This window comes from Ornithodoros turicata, unplaced genomic scaffold (genome assembly GCF_037126465.1).
Source record: "Ornithodoros turicata isolate Travis unplaced genomic scaffold, ASM3712646v1 Chromosome126, whole genome shotgun sequence".
NCBI classification, from domain to species: Eukaryota; Metazoa; Arthropoda; class Arachnida; order Ixodida; family Argasidae; genus Ornithodoros; species Ornithodoros turicata.
The window spans coordinates 203,229-222,639 of record NW_026999306.1 but is presented as its reverse complement, the minus strand read 5'-3'; the positions used below and the strand labels follow the sequence as shown (position 1 = coordinate 222,639).

At 45.2% G+C, this 19,411-nt stretch overlaps 2 protein-coding genes across 3 annotated transcripts in view; both read right to left on the bottom strand.

Annotated features, from left to right (window-relative positions):
* Nucleotides 1-2,094: 2,094 nt before the first annotated feature.
* Nucleotides 2,095-12,528, bottom strand: LOC135372055 (uncharacterized). Its single transcript, XM_064605776.1, has 2 exons — nucleotides 12,444-12,528; nucleotides 2,095-4,723 (listed from the first exon to the last, which is right to left on the bottom strand). The coding sequence occupies exon 2, from the start codon at nucleotides 4,681-4,683 to the stop codon at nucleotides 2,557-2,559; it is 2,127 nt and encodes a 708-aa protein (XP_064461846.1). The 5' UTR covers nucleotides 4,684-4,723; nucleotides 12,444-12,528; the 3' UTR covers nucleotides 2,095-2,556.
* A 2,107-nt stretch (nucleotides 12,529-14,635) lies between these two features.
* Nucleotides 14,636-19,411, bottom strand: part of LOC135372050 (uncharacterized) — a 166,433-nt gene continuing 161,657 nt past the window's right edge. For both annotated transcript variants that reach the window (XM_064605770.1, XM_064605771.1), the window contains one exon: nucleotides 14,636-17,220. In XM_064605770.1, coding sequence (XP_064461840.1) covers nucleotides 16,047-17,135 — 1,089 coding nt within the window. In that variant the 5' untranslated portion in view covers nucleotides 17,136-17,220 and the 3' untranslated portion in view covers nucleotides 14,636-16,046. The remainder of the gene's footprint in view (nucleotides 17,221-19,411) is intronic.

Sequence of the window (19,411 nt, the reverse complement as noted above, 5' to 3'; positions counted from 1 at the left end):
TTCCACTTTTTCAACATTGGTATACGTTGAATTAACGCGCAAACTACGTTTCAGTGAAGTGGAATATGCCTTCTGTCCGCTGTTACTTTAACCCGTTTCTGGTTGCGACATTAGTCATGTTGGATCAACGTTGATCCTGTATTCACAGGGTTGATTTTCAACGTGTTTTCAGCGCTGAATTTGCAATGTTGTGTTGACTGGAGAAGTTTCAATCTTTTAAGTCAGAAGTGTTCCTCGTCTCGGGGTTCTTAAGTATGCATCTACATCACCAGCTCGGGTATCAGGTAAAATTGGTTTGAGTAGAAATGTGGCTGCAATACAGCTCTAGCGAAATGGGTAGAAAATTCGTTCGGGACGTAATTTCACCGCGCTTGTTCCATAGGACATGTCCTTTTTGGAATTTTTATAGCGCTGCTAAGTAATATCTACACGCATTATTTCGTACTCGAGCGTATCGGGCGGGGTTTCCGGAAAATTTATTCAGAGAATATGTCATTTCCATTCCACAACCGGCAGCGCCTCACTAGAGTGTGAGTGACGGACGTCCCAGATCGAGTGGCCGCCGACGGAGGAGACTTTCCTGAGCCGTGAGATTGGAAGTTTTCCTGCGCACCAGGATTCAGTGTTGCACTAATTGCTTTCTTCTGAATATGTGTTCCAGGTCTGCTAATCATAATGGAAAAAGTTTCAATCCGTCGGAAGAGAACGGGGCATCAGTCTACGAGGTACTGTGCACCCGCCTCATGCACAGAGAGCGAGCGGGGCGTCTGCGGTACCGTGACATTACGCAAATTGTTACAGGATTGCCATCTTAATTTGTACGAAGCATGAGACTCATTTTCGAGTATCACACGTAACGTTCACCGTGAGTGTCATTTGAGTAGACATGTCGGAGGAGGACTACCCCCCCCCCCCCCCCCATGGATAGTTCCGCAGAGGAGCTTAGGCCCGCAAACCCCCACGCGGTCTGCGCCTACGGTTGCAGTCCTAACTTCTACACCTACTACTTCGATCTGCTTAGTCATTCCATGCTCCGTTAGTATCAGTATTAGAGTTGTCGTGTATCTGCATTGCATACGTCCCCTTGTTGCCTCAATTGGCTTTCTTGGGATGCGTAGATAGGGCCTGGTTCCATTTCAAAGTCGTCCGATAGACCTAGCAACTGGCAAATACGGCATCGGTGCACCTGGCAACAAAGACAAAGTCGGAGGATCACGTTAGTCCAGAACAGAGACAGATATCCAACAGAACGGGACTTTGGAAGGACACCATTTCTTCTCCGATGAGCTATACGCTCTTATAAAAAAGGTAGAATTTCCTACCCAAGCTGGTAGAACGCCAGTACCTCTACCATTTCGGGCCAATTCATGCGCGCCTTCTGACCCGCGGGTATATGTGGCAGCTTCCCTTTCCCTTTCTCCTCTCTCTCTCGCGTTTCTTCTAAGGGGGAAAAACGTAGCACCCCCAACACGTAACTTGTAGAAGTTCTGTTCTGTTGAAGTTCTACTCTGTAGTTCGTTTCTAGTATGCAGTTATACCCAAAAGGTAAAATCGGTCCATATCGAAGCACCCCAAAGACCTGAGAACGGAAAAAGCGGACGAACACAACAAAGTTTCAATCTTTTAAAGTCAGAAGTGTTCCTCGTCTCGGGGTTCTTAAGTGTGCATCTACATCACCAGCTCGATTGCTTCCTAGCTACGCTATCAGGTACGATTCGTTTGAGTAGAAATATGCCTGCAATACAGCGCTAGCGAAATGGGTAGAAAATTCAAGCTTTTTTTTTTGTTCATGGTGTACCTCTTACCTGCTGCTCACGCACGCCCAAAGAGTTTGGTGGTATATTTCGTGGAAACTTAAGCAGACTCGTCCTCCTTGGTGGATTTTATCAGATGCATGCAACAGTATATAGCAGTGCTTTTCGGACTGTGGGGAACTCCTTTAATATGGATACTAGATTTATCGCGACTCTCCACCATATCTATCACATTCTTCGGTTTCTGTTCGCGGACACTTCGATAGGACCTAGGCTCATTTCATCGACGCTTGGCAGGCCTATCACTGGCAAATATAGCACCGACGCAAACAGCAACAAGTAAAGCACGTGTTCCTCCCTTATTTATTGATTATCATTTGCAAAGGAGAGAAACATACAACAAGAGCGGCATGAGAAAGAGCACCCTTGCTCTCCCCATTGCATATATTTTGACCATCGTGTAGGGCTACCATAGTCCACAGTTCAAGAGGCACAGGATTAGCACTCTAGAAACAAGAAAGTAATAAAGGAGGTGGAAATGCTATTGGCGATTGAACAAACAATGCGTATATGTGCGTGTAGGTATTGCTCATACATGCTAAAAGCGTTCAAGGTTATATTTACTACAAAGACAAAGCAACACCTACTAACAATGTTTTGATCAGTAGATTCACTTTCAAGCATGTCTCGCCCATGCTGTAACGTAGAACGTGGAGAAAATAGATTGAATATGGAGATGGTGTAGCGCACTAGGTAAAGACAATCTTGACTTTAGATGTTCATCGTAGTGTTACAGAGCGGATCACACAACATCACTTATACTTAGATAACCCGTTATATGAGATAGGCATTCCGCGTGAAGGTCGTCTAGCTGAGTCGCACCCGTTGGCGATGCATTGCACACGATCCTACCCTTGCAGACTGCAGTGATTCTGAAGTAGTGGTCGCGAATGTACCGCTGCTTTCGGTCGATCAGAAATTGCGCTTCTTCTTGCGATTTCTTCAACTTGGACATGATGGCTCTCCTGAGCGTCTCAGTGCCACGTGTCAGTTCAAACGCTTTCATCCAGCACTTCTTGACAAGGACGTCCTCCGACATGAAGTGCAGCGATCGATCTTGTAAAACTCTGTTCCGCGCAGCCAGGCTTTCCATCCGCAGTTTTTCATCACGTGAGCTCGCAGTAGGAAGCTTAAACGATGTGATAGCGTAGTTGCATTCCATATGTTGCTCCATCTCCTGTATAGTGATATTCTGTGGATCACACCTTATGGTCATCTCGTTCAAGCACTTGTTTTTGCGTATCACACGCGCAAAACAATGAATGACGTCGCTGGTTTGGGAAACAAGATGTAAAGCAGAGAGCGTGGTGTTCTTCTCCAGGCTCGTAGCGAGTAACCGCAGTACTTCGCGAGCTGGTTCATCGTATTCTTCGTAACAAGTTAACGTAAGAGCCTGAATGCCATTTCGGCGCTGAAGGCACTCAGCCAGCTTCCGCACTAAGTTAAAAGCCGGATCGGATAAATAGAAATGCAATTCGTCGACCAGTGTCCCTTCCTGTTCGAGAAAGGCGCAAAATCCGTCCGCCGGAAAATCATGGCCTGTCTCGCCATTCAGTACTATTTTATTCACGTGTTGTGGCTGCATGAGAAGGCTCTCTGCGCATATTATCGTAGCAGCAGAGCAAGCATCCCAGAAAAAGCGAATTTTCCCTCTAGGGTCGGTTAGAGCTAACTCAACGTAGTCACTTCTTGTCATCTGATTTCTGAAAGAACAAATTTCACCGAAGCTCACAGTTATGCACGATTTGTTTTCACGCACTGCTTCACACATTCTGATTGCGCCAGTAAGTGTCAAGTAACACTCTTCCATGATGAATTCTTTAAGAACCGTCGCCAGCCGCAGTCCATCTGCCAATGCTATGCACTCGTCCGTCCCGAGGGAACTCCCGCTTATATCGATTGTACGTAACGCCGTGTTTGTGACCATCAGTTGGCTCAGTGCCGCAGCCCCGCCCAGGCTGAAGCGCACATCTCGCAAAACGAGTACCTCAATGTTGCTGTTGCCAGACAGCGCGTTAGCGAGCATTAGTACCTCATCGTCAAGAAGACTTTGATCATCAGTAGTTCCAGTGTGATTAAGACACCGAGACATGTTTCGGTTAGCGATCACCGTATATGGCAGCAAATAACTGGGAACGCCTCTGCGCTCGATACACAATGCGCACAACGTCAGGGAGTTCAGGTTGCATGCCTGTTGTTTGTCGGCTGACCGCATAGCATGAAGTGTAAATATGTAGGAGAACGAAACGTCTGTACAACGTGGACCCAGGGAAAGTGTTTTAAGAGAACGTTTCTTCGCCAATTCCATGCCTAGCTCAACTGCAACGTCGTCCTTAACTGGTTCGTCCAGGTGGAACACTTCGAGCGATGATGCCTTGCGCACCGTGCTTAATATCATGGTGGCTATCGTTTGTGTTGTCATGAACTGGAAATCCTCAAAATCCTTAATGACTGCAGGAGACATCTCCTCAAAGGCATATGAGCCCAAGGTAGGGCTCATATCTTCGTTGAAATATGCACATTCCAAGATGAACTCGCGCACATCCGATCGTATTCCCAAGGATCCCAGGATGCGCTTCAGAGTACCGATATCTACTCGGCGGAAACAGACATATTTGATGCTGTCGTGTTCGCCTATGATCCTTAAGAGTATTTCGAGTGATGCAGCATTGCGACTTGTAATAGGAATATCACGGGTGGAGAAAAGGGTCAGCACTCCTGGTTCAGTCTCAGTGAGGTAGACGCCGCAGCACCAAAGCACTTTGTTCCATAAGAGCAGTTTGTTTGGCAGTATGCACTCTTCCCTTGTTCCATGACTGCAACATTTCTGGAGGTCCAACTCCTTGCGCAAGGAAAATAATTCTTCCATCTAGTACGTCCCTTCACAGAAGTCAGCCTCAGCAGGTAAACTGGAAAGGAAAACGGTGAATATTTTACAGACACCTTATGAAAGAGCGAACTACGTGTAACACATCTGTCGCATGAGCACTGTTCAATGGTGGTTAGAACCAGGGGCCATCCCACAGTCGTATTCGTATACTAAAAGGACCCAGGCACCCTGCTAACGTGATCGATTTCTGTCGTCCCCCTGGAACTACCGATGCTATAGAGGTCCACGCTCACCATTATTATTCCGTAATTATTGTAGCATGCGAATACTAGTCCAAGGGTGCAGGCAACCAGTCTGGTACCTGGAAATATGGTCTCGACATTTGTTTTAGGTGAATACGGACGATGTTGTCACCAGATGGCCGGGGAACAAACACATATTGCGTCCAATGGGGTAATACAGACGGGACATGGGCTGCAACCAAACAATATTGACTCAAAGTGGGCAATGGACACAACTGTCGGCCAAATAATATTGGCTAGAGTCTTGCATGTAGACGCCAGGCAGACAATATTCCACTATAGTTTGTCCATGTGGATCCCAGAATGGGCTTATATGGATAGATTGGACACCACTACTGGCAAAATAATTTTCTAATGCACATTAGTCCATGAGGGGTCGAGTATCACCATGCCTGCTTTCGGCTCAGGTATGGCCACTACCTTTTCCATACTGTATGAAGTACACCAGCATGCAGTCTATCCAATGTTTGTCCAGCGTGGAACTCGTACTAGTTGACCATGTTTTGTAGCAGGGGACCAATACTGGCCCCATACTGTCCAAATGTTGGCAACATGGGCCCAATTGTACAAATGAGACATTTCACTAAAAGGGACAAATACTGACACACCCTCATGTTGACACACCCTATATTGCCACTGCAGCTTTTACAAAGATAGGGTAAGCATTTCTGCGTACTTTGGTACGTAAGCAGGTTGTCGCAATACGGGTGACGTCTCGAATAGAAACGGAATACCGGGTTCGAATGGACGCCAGATGTATTCACCCGAACAATTTTCGGCGACTATCTTCTAAAAGCACAGTCAAAATCGTTACGAGTGCACTTCTCTCCCTCGTCCTTTTCACCCCAGCGCCGGGCTTTGTGTTCGTTTGTGTGTTCTGTATATATTCTATTGGGATGACCAACAAAAACCAAACTCACAACCAATTGCACAGCTTGTCGCGTGGAAGCTGACGTTAAGCACTACCTACTATCCAACCGGCTATGCAACCGGCATCTCTCTGAAACGTTCATCCTACAACCCGCTTGCAACCCCCACTTGCAACGATTTGGGTAGCCCAACATCGCTTTGGCCACTCTGCTCGGTCCGGTTCTGCACAACCAGAGGGCGGTTACGACTTCCCTCTTGAGCTTTATTGGTGACACCGCCCTCTGGACCAGCCTCTATGGCCCCCTTTTGTGCGTGTTTCTTTTTTTATCTTCTTTTCCTTTTTTCCTTTTCTTTCTTCTTCTTTAATGAATAGCAAGTCGAACTTTCAGTAAACATATCCACCCTTGAACCCTGGCGAGCAGTTAAAGGGACCGAAAAGTGAAAAATAACTCCCATATTTTTGCCCACTGTCATGCACAACATCGTTGTTTGATAAGACACAGAAAGCATTACTTCTCAATTCGGCATATTTTTTACGTATAAATATTTTGAAGATTGCCGGAACATGGACGGTGCTGCCAGCGAACGGCGAAAAAGAGCAACTTGGGTTTCGGGTTCAGGGCTCCCAGGGATTGGTCAACCCTTACCACGTGAGAGTTAATTTTGTAGAGAACAAAGTTAACGCACATTATCTTACAGCTAAACGGCATTTTAAAAATGACGCTCACTTCCATAACTTTTACGTTAATAAAGTATTCATCTACTTCGCCGCTACGAGCTACGATCCGCCGCGCCATCTGCAAGGCCATCTGTGTTATCGCGTTTATTGTTTACGTCGTGGGTGGTCATGCTGGTCGCGGGTAGCAGAAAGTGTAAGTGAATGACATGTTCGTGGCTTTTGTGTCAATTATTCGAGAGACCTACATATGCCTGGTGTTGTTTTGGTGTTGAGGGATGCAAAAATCATGTTCGTTCACCATCGGCGGCGGGCGTTTTCTACCACAAGATTCAACAGGAGAGTGCGCGAAAACGAATGTGGTTCGAAACACTCGGTTATTAGATCTAGCAGTCGTGTCGTGTGTGCTGTTCTCATTTTGCTGCCGATGACTACGAAGATGCCGTAGAAGGCGAATTGCGAAGACGTCCGAAGCACACCGATGCTCAGTATCCAGTGATTTTGGTTCACCGAGGTGACGAGTTCAACACAACGTCTTAGGTACGTACAGGCGTCACACGTGTATAAATTATAATATAGCGATGACGTATTCCATTTATGTTATCCTACTTGTCCCGTACTCAACATTATGAACATCAACAAATTTAATTTTAGGGGCCTTCCAGTGTTGAAGTGGCGCAAGACTGCTTCGTGTGTGTGTGATCCAGGCACTCCAGTTGACGTGACAGAAATAGCTGAAAGCAGGTATGCAATGTCCACAGATGGAAGCACTAGATTTGTTACGTGTTGCAGACTTTGTGACATTTTTTGGAGTCTTTGGACAGGTGCACAACATTAGTATGACGTCAACAATAGGAGAAGAAACGGATGAGTACTACTATAGCTTGTTTGAAATGTACAAGAATACTTCCTGTTGAGGTGTAGTTATGACTAAGGAACGCTAATATAATTTTCTAGAGATGCATCCTCTACACTTGAATGCCCAATGAAACAGCGAACGTTCATTGTCTTTGAAGCCCCACTACTGGAATTGTTCAATGTGTGTAAGAGCTTTAGTGAGCCATGCAAGGTTACCACATCATATTGGTCCGAAATTTGCAGAGTTCATTTCTCTTTATTGCTCTTCCGATCCTACCTTCTCAGAGATTAGCGTGGTTCACCATACACTGCATGGGCACTGCCTTTCTCTACTCATGCTTTCGGTTTCTTGTTCTGTTGAATAAATCTTCACTTTAGTTTGCAGCCGTCACGCTGTCTACTGTGCCCCTCTTGTCTAGTGTGTCTACTGCCCCTCATCTATATTTATGTGCTATAACGGTATAGCACATCAACATGCCAACAACTACCAAACAACCTTGCCTAGTCCTACTTTTGGAAGGAAACTACATGATGTGGTAACATCCACATATATAAAGTTTTAGTCGACTGAGATTTGCTGTTTCTGTGCAACCTTCATTGTAAATTTCTTTGTCTCACTTAGCTTGCCTGAAGAAATGTTCTCATCTTCATCAACATGACAGGTCATTGTTTGATCTGCAGCATTATTGTTCCTGTAATCTTTTCACCAACAGAGAACACAAAAGTGAACAAATGGTAAAATATAACTAGCTTGTTAAATTCAAACGCAAAAGGCAAAACTGTTTATACATCTCTTGTTTATTTTGTTGCAGGTTTTACAACTCTATCAAGTATGTCAAAACATCACAGGGCAGGAAGTCCTACTCTGTTTCCTAAATCCCTGGACAATAAAAAAGAAAGATATAGTTTGAGTTGTGACAAAACGTTGCTTCTGCTCTTATATTATATTTCAATCAAATGTTACGATGCATTTGTAGTGTACACTGAAGCCAGTTTCAATTTGCAGGGCTGTCAAAAGTACTTTACAAAAGTACATCTCAATTACGGTGACAGAGAACTTACGCAATAAATTATTTAGCCATTTTGGAGTACTATGCACACCAATGGTGCATGGTTAACTTTGAACCCAGATAAAGGGTTAATAATAATTGAAGTCGGCCCTCAAGTCCTTCTTTACAAATGTTAGTTGGTGACGTGATAATGAATCAGTTAGAAGTACTCTGTTTAGCAAAACAGAGTTAAGTGTTAAATCCCAATCTTGGTTCAAATATTAATTGACATTTGGAAACGTGGTCACTGAGAAGTATACTAAAAGGTTATGAACACAGTTCAGCTGAATGACACTGATGAAAATTATCTTACTTACTCCTCACATATACAATTGAGACATGAGTATAACCTGCAAACACATCTATGCCCACAGGTTAGCCCTCCAGGAACAAACTAGAAATTATAATATGCTGTGACAGCAAAGAAAAAGAAATGAGAAAAACTCGCAGCAAGCACGAAATGAAAATATGCTGACATCAACATTTCTACAAGTCTGCATACTGATGGGAAAGCATCCCTAATTGCATGCATGACGCAGATCGAGATCCAGTGGAGTACTTTCTATTGTATCTTCTCGGAGCACCCCATATCCTTCTTGTGAATGGAAGACAGGTGGTGCAACGGAATTTCCTGCAGAAATAAGGGTTTTCCGTCCAGTTTTCCGTTCAAGTAGCGCATAAAGACCATGCTCTTCAGTTTCTCGGATGTATGTAAAAGACACTTGCAGTACTTCGGTGTCAAGGCACATTATTTAGAAATATTCGTTAGTTCTGATGCAATTGTCTGTCTGCTTTCCACACGCATTCTCTACATCTCAGCAGAAAAAAACCGTAGTATCCGTCGGTTTGCATTTCACACATGAACACCTGCACGACGAAAAAACAGCGCTTGTTTCGGCTTACACAAGTGCTTCTCCCTGATACATGGAAATTTCACAAAGCAGTGCATGTTCACGGCACGGTGAGCTACTGCTGAGGACGAATGTGACTCCGATTAATCTCTGGACGAGGAATCTTCTGCTGCGGAGAACACACTTTCCACCACGCTAACGCACGAACAACAGTTCTGTGTGAGCGACAGTTCTCGAATGCGGAATTCCAGCGCACTCATGTTCAAGAGGCTCGACATTCTCGACGTAGAAAGTGGTCACAAATGCCCACTGCCATTTTCGTTTTCGTCGGATTAGCGCCCGGAAGTGCGCGTATTACATGCGTCCTCGACAGATGGCGCGGGGTCATGCAATTGTTGACAGACTGCTCGGTTTCCTACTAGGTCCCTGGACATGCAATTATGGAAAATTCGATTTCAGAAAAGCTACAGCGATTTCAGCGGAGTTCTTTGATATTTGGACTTTTGAAGGTTCAAGCTTTTCGCTGAACATAAAGTTTCGATAGGTTTATATTCACTTTTCGGTCCCTTTAACAACAATCTCGCGGTGTGATACCCAGTGTGCAACACCAGACTTTTTCTGTCAAGAGTTTTTTGCGTTCTTTTTCAGGCTTGTCTCCTTCTTCATTTCCTTTCGTTTTCACATTTTTCAGCACGATATATTCGTGTCGGAACGAAGTAATTCAGTTCATAGGTAGTCGAACAACCCGGGTAACCGCATAAGAAAATAATATATGGCGTACGAAATCTGTAATTTGATGCGATAGGGCCCAATGTTGCCCAGTACTGGAAAAAAAGTTTACTTTGACACACTCCTTTACTTTAAGTTTAACACACTCCTCCTTCGGAGACACACACTAGCGGCGAACGTACCGTACGGACTTGCAAACGGGTAACTGGGTTGCCTACGCAGACGTGTATATCCGCACTGACCCTTTCGCTGCTGGCGTGAAACTCTGCGGAAGGAATGCGCCGGAACGCGTTCCGTAAACCTTTATCCCACACTATACCTTGATTGGACTATATTGACTTCCTATTTACAGAATATGAGAACAATGTAAAGTCAATGTTGAGCCGCTGCCTGGGCAATATGGGATCTACTGACAGACTTGTACACGTACTCAAAAAAAGTAATTGATTACCGTTACCGTTACCTTGTACGAAAAAGTAATTTTTTACCGTTACAAATTACTTGCCGGAAAAAGTAATGAAGTAACGCCTTGAAAAGTAACGCGTTACTTTGCCAATTACTTTCGATATCTGAGAAAACGATCTGAACAAGATGTTGTTTCTGCCCTTTCGCTCCAGCGCTGTGAACATGCCGGATAGCTGAGGCCACGGCGACAAGTCACTGCAGATCGTCGACATCGTTGTGATATCGACAGTATTCCGCACAAGACTGACAGGGGCTCATGGTCACAAGAGTGACATTAGGTTATCGGGGTCGAGAGTTCTGTGAAAAATGTGTCGAGAGGTTGAGAGTTTTGAGAGTTCTGTGAAAAGAGTCCCAACTGGAACTCCCACAAATGACTCATCAGGTTCACGGTACAACCTACAGTCCACCTTACTGCATACAGGCCGGGTTACGGATAGATACTGTAGTACACATGAATGGGGAGAGGACAGTGGACTCAAAAATACACTACACGTGCGAAACACTGTGGCAATTGACCTCGGGGTCCTCAGGTAAGTAATTGTTGCGGGAAAAGTCCTAGATATAAGACAGCTGCCTTGCACCGAACTTGCAGAGGGCAGTTGGTTTTGTCTTCTCGCTGCGGTGAATAATCCCATATATGTGTCTGTGCGTCGTCCCGAACAATGTGGATTCTTTAGTTTCCAAGTAATCGATTCCTTGGTAATTGATTACTGAAAATTGTAATTGAATTACTCAAAAAATAACTGGGCCCCAAAAGTAATCGATTAAGTTACAAATTACTCAAAAAAGTAATTGATTACTAGTAACGCAATTACCCGTTACCCGTTACGTACAAGTCTGGATCTACATTACCAATACTGGAGTTGAAAACTGGCGTGCCAGTATTACCCAGCAGTAAATATCACGGTAGGTACATTTTGCATCCTTCACAGTTGGCAAGGCATTACGAGTGCCTTTGATATGCAGCCTGAAACGTAACTTTTTCTACCGAAGCGCATGCCAGCAGAGTCAAGGCATAGCCAGATTTTATAATTCGGTTTTATGTTACCTTTAGCAAGGAGCCCGTTAATTCGTTTTTGCATTCATAATATTAATATGATGAGTCTTGGAATTCAGACGACAAGACGAGAGAAACATGCGCCGCAAAATTTAAAGAAATTGGGATTTCTCCGAAAAGCTGCGATTTTGGGAGTTTCAGTGAAGAGCTCAGTAGGACATCCCATCCCATATCATCATCACCTCTTCATTTATTGTTGTTGTTGTTGTTGTCAGTAGGACAAGACATTTCGTGATCCTTGGTTGCCAAGGCTTTATGCATAGAGAATGCCTCACATCGAAGGATACCAGAACAGGTGACAAGGATTCCAGTAAGGGTGGCTGTCTTCGCCCCTAGCGAGCCTTTCACTTAATAACACACGAAGCATTCGAATAACACGGGTGATACTCTATCCTTTACCTCCCGGTATCGCAGTAATTTAAGAAGGGAACCCAACATGCAGTCAGACTTGGAATATTTCAAAGGACTACTACTAAAACGCCAAGCGTCTGTGATTTAGCTTTCCACTTTTGAAGCACGCATCTCCTCTTCCACAGAATGGATAAGGGAACCGAGATTGTACGGTGTCTGTCTTTCTGAAAGGGAAGATAGTTCTGCGAATGCGGAACAGCAACATGGGACGTCATTGTCTGCAAAACATACCACGTAAGCAAGGCAGCTTCCCATTACTCCTGTGTGTATGTCTCCTTTCACAGAGACACCTTTTTCAACTTCCCTGGTGTGTTTTAAAACGGGTGCACAAAATGAATCGCCGAGAACACATACCTAACATGCCGCGAAACAAACTACTACATACCGGCACTCCCAAAAGTAGCAACTAACGAGAAGGCGGCAGTTGAACATCAAACGGATCCATTCCCTCGATCAGAACCCAAGAGAATTCCATCGGTGAGAGCGTTATCAATCTACCATTTAAATGTATGAGGACGTAAGTCAACTTACCGTTGTCTTAGGCATCCACCACTTTTCATACAAGCCACACGAATATGCTCAGACACACAGCGAACGCAACCTTGCCTTCGCAGAACAACCTACTGCGTCTCAACGTGTGGAGAGAGAGTGTTCGTGCGCGGAACGAAGCGACGAGGCCACAGTAGTAACGTCTACGCGAAGGAAAATAGCTCCTGGTCTCTATTGGCTACGGCTACAGGAGCACGACGCTGGACGTCGCGCCCGAATTCGGCTCATCTGGGGCACTGCTGGCGGTGTCGCCGAAGAAGACGTTGCTGGCGCTGACTTTGTTCTCACGGAAACGTGGTCCCGTCATTTATGTTTCCTACGGGGACAGCGTTCTAAAATACCAATGGAAAATATATTCCGGTTTTCCTTTTTCTTAGAACCGCTGTTTCCGTACACAAGCTGCAGTTCATCTGACGGCGACAATGTATTGATTCTTCTTTTTTGTTTTGTTTCTGTGTTCTTGTATTTTTTTTTTGTTCCAGTCTCGGAGTGTGCTGCGGTTAGGCATCTCTGGCAATGGAGCAGGTAGTGCCTTTAATGGCCGCTGAAAGTCACAACTTTTAATCTTATTTTTTTAATTCCATATCTGTATTTAATGACGTTGGCCACACATGTCCTTGAGACTGAGGGAAGGACAAAAGATAGAACACAAAACGAACAGCACAAGACAGAACCAGCAACGAAGATTTAATATAGGAGGTAGAAATAGGTAGAGGAAAAGGAACGCAGCTTAGCCGTCTTTTAAGAAGCAAATATGACGCCCGATATCTGATTCATTCAACGGTTAGCGCGCCGTAACAGTGAAACGAATCACAGAGTTCAGAGAGAAATCAACTGTGGTCGGACAGAATGCCGCACCTCTTTATTGTTACTGTGTGTGTGTGCGAAAGAGACTGCGTGTCTCAACGAAAGGTTTGAGTAAACAAATGAGGGGAAGGTACAGATGAGGCTGATTACATTATCAAGTACGACGCCATGCCCATATGGACAGATCACTAGTGCAACCTGGGGTGTGAGAGAGTTTTAGCCTCATTGAAGAGAGGAAGAGGGGGGGAGGGGGGGCAATCGGAACAGTTGTCTACATGTAAGGACAGTTCGGTGGTTGGTAAATTATTGGAAACATCGTTTTTGCGCCTTCTGAAGCGATCATTAATGCATGCTTTAGTTTCGTCAATGTTGAAGGCTCAACAGTTTAAGGAAATCGAGTAAACAACGCTTTTGGAAGAGTTCTCGAAAGTATTTTTTTAGTAAAGTTTTTCTTTTCTTTTAGCTATCGTGTATACCAGTCATACCGGTTGTCCACCATGGCCATACTCACATGGAAAAGAAGTTTAGGCTAGAGGTACAAAGTTGCAATAAACGATGAAAGATGAAAGTCACTGAAAAGGTTAGCCAGCTGTAGGACTCGAACCCACATCTTCTGGATTGCCGGTCCAGGGCTCTACCAATTGAGCTAAGCTAACACGCCTTCTCAGTGACTTCCAGGGTGCGTCATCTGAAGGGACAAACCAGCCACACTCTCTCATTCATCCTCCTTTCACTCTTACATTTTTTGCACACTTATACACGCATTCATACGACGGGATCGACGCAGGCGGCAACGGCTTTCATGTGCAATAAACGAGTTTCGTGTCGTTGCATCGCCTTCTACAACTTCCTCATTGACATATCGGCCCTACTCCCTACAATTAAAAATTAGACAATTATTCCCCCTTAAATAAATACCTAATTACAAACGAAAAACAGTTTGATAATTGTCAGGCCACTGGTAACACTATGCATTCCTTGGTTACCACCAACGAGTGGACGCCTTAGCCCACACGGCCATGCCGCTGGTCTATCGTGCAGACTGCGCGAGCTGGTAATAACATTAAGTGCGTATGAATGGAACTCGTTGACTCAGGTTAATAGACTGTTCGTTATTTCGTTCAGGCAGTAACTTCACTGCGTGCTACGTAGCGACGTGACCTTCTGGCATACTTAGAGCCCTCATAAGTAACATCTACGCGTGTTATTTTGTACTCTGGCGTATCGCGGCGGAGATTCCGGGAGGTTATTCAGAAAATACGCTATATCCATTCCAGAACAGCAGCGCCTCACTAGAGTTCATTTCATTGTCGCTCGGGTAGAGCTATCACTGGCAACTATAGCGAATTAGCAACAACTAGAGCACATGTTCCTCCCTTATTTATTGATTACCATATCCAAAAGAACGAAACATACAGCAGAAATGTCCTGTGAAAGATCGCCGTTGCGCTAATACATATATCTTGACCATCGTGTAGGGCTACCATAGTGCACAGTGCAAGAGGCACACGATTAACACTCCAGAAACAAGAAGGTGTATAAAGAAGGTGGCAATGCTATCGGCGATTCCACAAACGATGCCTGTATGTGCGTTTATGTGCAGCTCACACGTGCAAAAAGCCTTCAATGTATTTTCTATGAAGACAAAGCAACACCTGCTAGTCAGTCTTCAAGAGTGCCTCTCTCGAGCTGTAACGTAGAACATGAAAAAAAAAATGCATATCGCGTTGGTGTGGCGCAGGCCGTAAAGACACTCTTGAGTATAGAGGTTCATCGTACTGCTGTAGGACGGATCACACAACATCACTTACACTCAGATAGCCCGCGATATGAGATAGGCATTCCGCGTGAAGGTCATCTAGTTGAGTTGCACCCGTTGGAGATGGACTGCACGCAATCCTTCCTTTGCTGATTGCAGTGATTGTGAAGTAGTGGTCGCGAATGTACCGCTGTTTTCGTTCGATCAGGACTTGCGCTTCTTGTTGCGATTTCTTCAGCTTGGACATGACGGCTCTTCTCCTGAGCGTCCCCGTGTCACGTGACAGTTCAAAAGCTTCCACCCAGCACTTCTTGACAACGACATTCTCCGACATGAAATGCAGGGATCGATCTTGTAAAACTGTGTTCCGCGCACCTAGGGCCTCGATGCGCTGTTTATCATCACGTGAGATATCCTGAGGAAGATTAAACGATGTGATAGCGTAGTTGCATTCCATATGCTCCTCTAGCTACTGTAAAACAACAGTCTGTAGATTACACCATATGGTCATCTTATTCAAGGACTTGTTTTCGCGTATCACACTAGAAAAACAATGAATGACGTCTCTCACTCGGGAAACAAGATGTAAAGCAGAGAGCGTGGTGTTCTCCAAGCTCCGTGCGAGTAACCGGAGTACTTTGCGCGCTGGTTCATTGCATTCTTCGTAACGGGTTAACCTAAGAGCCTGAAGGCCATTTTGGCGCTGAAGACACTCAGTCAGCTTCCGCACTAAGTTAAACGCCGGATAGGGTAAACAGAGATCCACTTCGTCGACCAGTGCAGTGTACCCTCCTGTTCGAGAAAAGCGCAAAACCCGTCCGCTGGAATATCATGACCTGTGTCGCAATTCAGTACTATGTTCTTCACGTGTCGTGGCTGCATAAGAAGGCTGTGGCCGCTTAGTATCGCATGAGCATCCCAGGAGAAGCAAATTCTCCCTCGCCGATCGGCTAGAGCTAGTTCGACAAAATCACTTGTTGTCATTTGATTTCTGGAACGAATTTCGCCGAAGCTGACAGTTATGCACGATTTGTTTTCTCGCAAGGCTTCACAGATTCCCATTGCCCCCATGCGTGTGAAGTAACAATCTTCCATGATAATTCTTGCAGCACCTTCGCCAATCGTAGTCCGTCAGCCAATGCTATGCACTGTGCAGTCCCGAGGGAACTGCCGCTTATGTCGATTGTACGTATCGCCGTGTTTGTGACCATTAGTCGTCCCAGTGCAACAGAACCTTCCATGCTGAAGCTAACATTTCCCAAAACGACTACCTCAACGTTGCTGTTGCGAGACAGAGTGTTAGCGAGCATAACTACTTCGTCGTAAAGAATACGTTGATGAGCAGTAACTCCAGTGTCGTTATGGCATATAGATAGATTCTCGTGAGCGATCGCGATATTTGACAACCAGAAATCGTAAAGCATTCTGCTCTGGGCACACAATGCCCACAATGTTAAAGAGTTCAGGTTGCATGCTTGATCTTTATCGGCTGACTGCATAGCATCAAGTGTAGATACATAGGAAAACGAAACCTCTGTGCAACTACCTGTACCCAGGGAAAGTGTTCTAAGAGAACGTTTCTTCGCTAACTCCACGCCGAGCTCAACTGCCCCGTCGTCGTTCTTAATATCCAGCTGGTCTATGTGGAACACTTCGAGTGATGTTGCCTTGCGCACCATGCTTAATAACACGGTGGCTGTCGTCATTGGTGTCCTGAGTTTGAAACCCTCAGAGGACGAAGGAAACGTCGTGACACAGTCATATGAGCCCAAGAGATGGTACGAATCTCCGTTATAACCTGTATTATTCAAGATGATCCGGCGCACATCCGATCGTACTGCCAAGGATCCCAGGATGCAGTGCAGAATATCAATATTAACCACACGGAAACAGAAATATTTGATGCTGTCGTGTTCGTCTATGGTCCTTAAGAGTACTTCCACGTGTCCAGCGTTGCGACTTGTAATAGGAATATCACCGGTGGAGAAAAGCGTCAGCACTCCTCGTTCAGTCTCAGTGAGGTAGACGCTGCAGCACGAAAGCACTTGTTCAAGACGAGCAGCTTGTTTGGCAGTATGCACTCTTCCCTTGTTCCATGGCGGCAACATTTCCAAAGGTCTAACTCCTGGTGCAAGGAAAATATTTCTTCCATCTTGTGCACCCCTTCACAGAAGTCGGCCTCGGAAGGTTAAACTGGAAAGGGAAAAGATGAATCTTTTACAGACGCCTTATAAAAGAGCCGACTACGTGTAACGCATCTGCAGCACGAGCACTGTTCAGTGGTGCTTAGAACCAGTGACCATCCCAGAGCCGTACTCGTATATTAAAAGGGACGTAGAGACCTGCTAAGGTGGTCGATTGCTGTCGGCCCAATGAACCTACCGATCCAACAGGTCGGCGTTTCCCGAGCTTCTCATTGGGTCGGACCCCCGAAATCATTAATAATCATTCGAGGACCCCGGTCATGCAAGATTCCCGCTGACATAAATAAGGGACGTCAAGAAACAAAAAGAAAACAAATATACTGTACAGTATATTTCTGCCTCCTTTAGTATCATATATAGTCTTATATGAACATCGTTCTTCTCACAAATTAAGTGACCAGCACACGCCAAGACGGTCTTCGGGGTATCTCCGATCGTCGCGGACCACCCGTAACACTCTGGGAGTTCCCCGGGGGTCAGCGGATCACACTTTGGGATCCACTGCTATTACACAACAACTTTATTGTTAGATGATGACCGGATGAAAGTTTCACCGCCAGGGGAACCACTGCGATAGCGGACCACGTCCACCATTATTATCCCAATAATTCTTGTGGTGTGGCGATATTGGTCCAAAGTTGCAACCGGTATCCTCCTGAAAGACTCATCCTCCATCCCCACTTGCAGCGACTTGGGTACCCCGACCTCGCTTTGGCCACCCTGCTTGGTCCGTTCTTCCACAAGCAGAGGACGGTTACGACTACCCTCTTTGAACTTTCTTCGTTCCACCGGCCTCTGAACAAACCTCTAAGGCCCCTTTTGTGTGTTTCTTTTTCATTCCTTTCTTTTTGCTTTCTTCTGCTTTCTGAATGATTGGCAAGTCGGCCCACGTCGTACTAACCTTTCCTTCCTTACTTTTTTTGTTCAATAAACATATCCCTTACTCAACCCTGGTGAGCAGTTTAATGCGCAGCAATAACAACTGTCCTGCGGTGTGATACCCAGTGTGCAACACCAGACTTCTTCTGCCAAGTGTTTTGGCTTCCCTTTTCAGGCCTTGTCTCCTTCTTTATTTCTTTTCGTTTTCACCTTCGTCATCACTATATATTCGGGTCAAAACGAAGTAATTCAGTTCATGGGTTCGTCAACAACACTGGTAACCTCCATACAAATCAAAATAATATGGCATACGATAACTGCACTGAGAAACCTGTACTTTGATGTGGGCACCCCAATGCTGTCCAGTGCTGGACAAAAGTTTACAGAACACAATCCTCCTTCGGAGAGACCGACTACAAGCGAACGATACCGTACAGATTCGCAAACAGGTAACTGGGTTACCCAGGCAGACGTGTATATCCACACGGACCCATTCGCTGCTCACGTGACACTCTGAGGAAGGAATGCGCTGGAACGCGTTCCGTAAGCTTTTATCCCTCACTGTACCTTGGTTGGGCATATATTGACTTCCTATTGACAGAATATGGGAAGAATGTAAAGCCAATGTTGAGCCGCGGCCTGGCCAATATGGGATCTACATTACCAATAAGGTAGTTGAAAACTGGCGTGCCAGTAATACCGAGCAGCAAAATATCACGCAGCAGCGCAAATACATTTTCCATCCTTCACAGTTGGCGAGGTATTACGAATGCCTCTGATATGAAGCCTGAAACGTAACTTTGTTCTAACGAAGCGTATGTCAGCAAAGTCACGGCATAGCCAGATTTTATATTTCCGTTTTATTGTACCTTTAGCAAGGAGCCCGTTAATTCGTTCTTCCATTCAGAATAATAATGTGATGAGTGTTGGAATTCAGACGACAAGGACGAACAGAAGCATGTGGCAACAACATTTAAAGAAATTGGGATTTCTCTCAGCAGGACAAGCCGTTTTCTGATGTGTGGTTGCCAATACGGCTCCTTCCTATATGCATAGAGAGTGACTCGCATCGAAGGATACCAGAACACGTGAGAAGGATTCAAGTAAGGGTGGCTGTCTTCACCCCTAACGAGCCTTTCACTTAATAACACGCGAAGCATTCGAATAACACCGGTGATACTCTAGCTTTCACGTCCGGGTATCGCAGTAATTTAAATAGGACCCTCAATATGTGGTCAGACATCGAATATTTCAAAAGACTACTACTAAAACGCCAAGCGCCTCTGATTTAGCTTTCCACT